Source organism: Coturnix japonica, unplaced genomic scaffold (assembly GCF_001577835.2).
Source record: "Coturnix japonica isolate 7356 unplaced genomic scaffold, Coturnix japonica 2.1 chrUnrandom522, whole genome shotgun sequence".
NCBI lineage: Eukaryota > Metazoa > Chordata > Aves > Galliformes > Phasianidae > Coturnix > Coturnix japonica.
The window spans coordinates 59,208-63,504 of NW_015439908.1; the positions used below are offsets into that span (position 1 = coordinate 59,208).

At 55.9% G+C, this 4,297-nt stretch overlaps 2 protein-coding genes across 2 annotated transcripts in view; both read left to right on the forward strand.

The window, feature by feature from the left end:
- LOC107307252 (ceramide synthase-like) overlaps nucleotides 1-1,168 on the forward strand; it is an 8,231-nt gene extending 7,063 nt beyond the window's left edge. Inside the window, exon 3 of the mRNA XM_032441739.1 lies at nucleotides 902-1,168. Coding sequence (XP_032297630.1) covers nucleotides 902-1,168 — 267 coding nt within the window. The remainder of the gene's footprint in view (nucleotides 1-901) is intronic.
- A 1,366-nt stretch (nucleotides 1,169-2,534) lies between these two features.
- The window catches only part of LOC107307253 (sodium/glucose cotransporter 2-like), a 19,775-nt gene continuing 18,012 nt past the window's right edge, over nucleotides 2,535-4,297 (forward strand). Inside the window, exons 1-2 of the mRNA XM_015850745.2 lie at nucleotides 2,535-2,819; nucleotides 3,944-4,015. Coding sequence (XP_015706231.1) covers nucleotides 2,742-2,819; nucleotides 3,944-4,015 — 150 coding nt within the window. The 5' untranslated portion in view covers nucleotides 2,535-2,741. The remainder of the gene's footprint in view (nucleotides 2,820-3,943; nucleotides 4,016-4,297) is intronic.

Below are 4,297 nucleotides of genomic sequence, written 5' to 3' on the forward strand. Positions count from 1 at the left end.
ACATAGAACACATCTAGCGACACATAGGACACATAGAACACATAGGTACACATAGGACACATAGGACACATAGACACATAGGGACCCATAACCCCATTACAGACCCAAAGTAACCCATAGAGACCCTTAAAGACCCCAAAGAGACCCCCACTAGAACCCCATAGAAACCCATAGACCCCATCAAGCCCCATAAGACCCATTAAGAACACACAACACACCCCATAAGACCCATAGATACCCATAGCCCCATAGAGACCCATAGAACCTATAACACCCATAGGAGACCCATACTACCCTAGTGCCCCATAGAGACCCATAGCACCCCATAGGACCCAAAGTCCCCCAGTAGGAACACCCCATAGAGCCCATAACACCCAGAGCCCCAATATTCCCTAATGTCCTCACGCTGGCTATAGAAGCATCACAGTCCCATACCTAGTGTCTCAAGCCACCACGACCCCATAAGCCCCATATTCCACCCCATATAAACACCCCATACACCCCCATTAGCCCCATAGGAACCCTAGAGCCCCAGTAAGTGCCCCATAGACACCCGATTAGCAGCCCCACAACACCCCATAGAAGCCCATAGAGACCCATAAGCCCCACATCACCCCTCACGTGCCCCAGAGAGCCCCTATAACACCCCATATCACCCCATAGATCCCCATATGTCCTCACTGTGGCTATAGGAAGCACACATGACCATATGACAGTGGGCAGCACCATTAACCCCATAGATCCCCATAGACAACCCCAAGAGCCCCAAGACACCCCTATGCCCCATAGACCCCATAGACACCCCATAAGAGCCCCATCAGACACCCCATTAGAGCGCCCCACTAACAACTCCCATTATTCCACCCCATAGCCGCCCCCATAGTGTCCCTATACCCCGCAGTATGGCCGCCAACACACGACCCTACACAAGCTGAACGGTGCCGTCACCCTATTGACGTTCCTGTGCTGCCGTGTCCTCCTGTTCCCGTTCCTTTATGGGATCTACGGGCGCCATATTGGGGTCCCCCTATGGCGGGTCCCATTCAACATCCCCGGATCCTACAACATGGCGGCCGCCGCCCTATTGGCCCCACAGCTCTATTGGTTCGGGCTGTTGTGCAGGGGGGCCTGGAGGCTGCTGGCCCCACAACCACCGCGGCCACCCTGAGCCCACCCCACACTTATAGGGGATTTATGGGGTATTTATTGGGGTATTTAATTTATTAGGGGATTTATTGGGGCTCTGTGGGGTCTATGGGGTCTCTATGGGGGTTGTGGGGTCTCTATGGGCTCTATGGGGTCTCTATGGGGTCCCTAGGGTCTATACAGGGGGTTCTGGGGTCTTTATAGGGTCTATGGGGTCTCTATGGGGGTCTATGGGGTCTCTGTGGGGTCTATGGGGTCTGTGGGGTCTTTATGGGGTCTATGGGGTCTGTAGGGTCTCTATGGGTCTCTATGGGGGCTCTATAGGGGTCTTGGGATGTCTATGGGGTCTCTATGGGGTCTATGGGGTCTCTATGGGGTCTCTGTGGGTCCTTATGGGGTCTATGGGGTCTGGAGGCTGCTCGCCCCACAACCACCACGGCCACCCTGAGCTTATGGGGGTTATGGGGTATTTATGGGGTATTTATTGGGGTATTTAATTTATTGGGGTATTTATTGGGGTATTTATTGGGGTATTTAATTTATTAGGGGATTTATGGGGTATTTATTGGGGTATTTATTGGGTCTATTTATTGGGGGTCTCTATGGGTCCCTATGGGGTCTCAGAGGGCTGTGGGGCACATTGAGGGCTCTATGGGGTCTCTATGGGGTCCCTAGGGTCTATACAGGGGGTTATGGGGTGTCTATGGGGTCTATGGGGTCTCTATGGGGTCTCTACGGTTCCCTATTAATCCCTATGGGTTGCAATGAGACCTCCGAGCCGCTAGGGGGCGCTCTACTGTTCTCTATGGGGTCCCTATGGGTCTCTATGGGGTCCCTATGGGTCTCTATGGGGTCCCTATGGGTCCCAGTGGGTCTCTATGGGGTCCCAATGGGTCTCTATGGGTCCCTATGGGTTCCAATGGGTCTCTATGGGGTTCCTATGGGTCTCTATGGGGTCTCTATGTGCCCCCGACCCCATTAAAGCCGTTTACTGACTGACTCCCGTCTCTGTGTGTCTCTTGTCCGTCCCATGACGTCTAACATGGGGTTACAATGGGGCTCTGTGGGGTGCTATGGGGCCCTATGGGTCCCTATGGGTCCCTATGGGTCTCTATGGGTCCCTATGGGTCTCTATAGGGTCCCTATGGGTCCTTGTGGGTCTCTATGGGTCTCTATGTGTCCCTATGGGGTCTCTATGGGTTCCCATGGGTCTCTATGGGGCCTCTATGGGTTTCTGTGGGTCCCTATGGGGTCCCTATGGGTCTCTATGGGTCTCTATGGGGCCTCTATGGGTCACTGTGTGTCCCTATGTGTCCCTATTGGGCCCCTGGGTCCCTATGGGGTCTCTGTGTGTCCCTATGGGGTCTGTATGGGTCTCTATGGGTCCCTGTGGGTCCCTATGGGTCTCTGTGGGGCACTATGGGGTCTCTATGGGTCACAGTGTGTCCCTATGGGGCCCCACTGTCCCCATCCGCCCCCACATTTCTGTGGGGCACTGAACCGTCCCTAGTTATGGGGGAGGAGCTCCAGCCCCACAGCCGCCCCCCTGCCCTATATCAGAGCTGTGGGGCAGAGCTGTGGGGCACAGCTCCATCATGGCCGCCACCGTCGATCCCTGGGACTTGGGGGTCCTGGGGGGGTATTTCCTCTGTGTCTTCGCTGTGGGGCTGTGGGTAAGGACCCATAAGTTGGGGGGTGGGACCCATAAGTTGGGGGGTGGGACCCATAAGTGGGGGGTGGGACCCATAAGTGAACCTTTGGGACCTATAAGTGGGGGTGGGACCCATAAGTGAACCTTTGGGACCCATAAGTGGGGGGTAGGGCCCATAAGTGAATCTTTGGGACCCATAAGTGTGGGGTGAGACCCACAAGTGTGGGGTGGGGCCCATAAGTGTGGGGTGGGAGCCTTCAGGGGACATCTGGGACCCATAAGTTACGGGGTGGGACCCATAAGTGGACCCCTAGGACCCATAAGTGTGGGGTGGGACCCATAAGTGCCCCCTAAGTGCCCCATGGGACCCCCAAGTGCCGCCCCCCCCCCCCGCCCCACACTTCAGTTGTTTGTTCAACCCCTGACCCACGGCTGGGGGGGGTGTTAATCATTCCCTATGGGGGGGAGACGGAGGGCATGGGGGTCAGTGGGGCAGTGGGGCATGTGGGGCTCTATGGGGCACTATAGGGTCTCTATGGGGTGCTATGGGGTTCCATGGGGTGCTATGGGGCTCTATGGGGCGCTATGGGTCTCTATGGGGTGCTATGGGTCTCTATGGGGCGCTATGGGTCTCTATGGGGTGCTATGGGGCTCTATGAGTCTCTATGGGGCCCTATGGGTCTCTATGGGGCGCTGTGGGTCTCTATGGGGCGTTATGGGTCTCTATGGGGTTGCTGTGGGTCTCTATGGGGCGCTATGGGGCTCTATGGGGCCCTATGGGTCTCTATGAGGCTCTATGGGGTGCTATGGGTCTCTATGGGGTGTCTATGGGGCGCTATGGGGTTCTATGGGTCATACCGGTCCATACTGCTCCATACTGCTCCATACTGGTTTATACTGGTCTGTACTGGTTCATACTGCTCCATACTGGTTTATACTGGTCCATACTGGTCCATACTGGTTTATACTGGTCCATACTGCTCCATACTGGTCCATACTGGTTTATACTGGTCCATACTGGTCCATACTGGTTTATACTGGTTCATACTGGTCCATACTGGTCCGTACTGGTTTATACTGGTCCATACTGGTCCATACTGGTCCATACTGGTCTATACTGGTTCTTACTGGTCCGTCCCGGTTCAGTCCTTACGCCGCAGTTCCCGCAGTTCCGTTACCGGGTATTTCCTGGCCGGGAGGAAAATGGGATGGGCCGCGGTGAGTGACCATGGGGCGCTATGGGGCGCTATGGGGCTCTATGGGGTGCTATGGGGCGCTATGGGGCACTATGGGGCTCTATGGGGCGCTATGGGGCACTATGGGGCGCTATGGGGCGCTATGGGGCTCTATGGGGCGCTATGGGGCTCTATGGGGTGCTATGGGGCTCTATGGGGCACTATGGGGCGCTATGGGGCGCTATGGGGCGCTATGGGGCTCTATGGGGCTCTATGGGGCTCTATGGGGCGCTATGGGGCTCTATGGGGTGCTATGGGGCTCTAT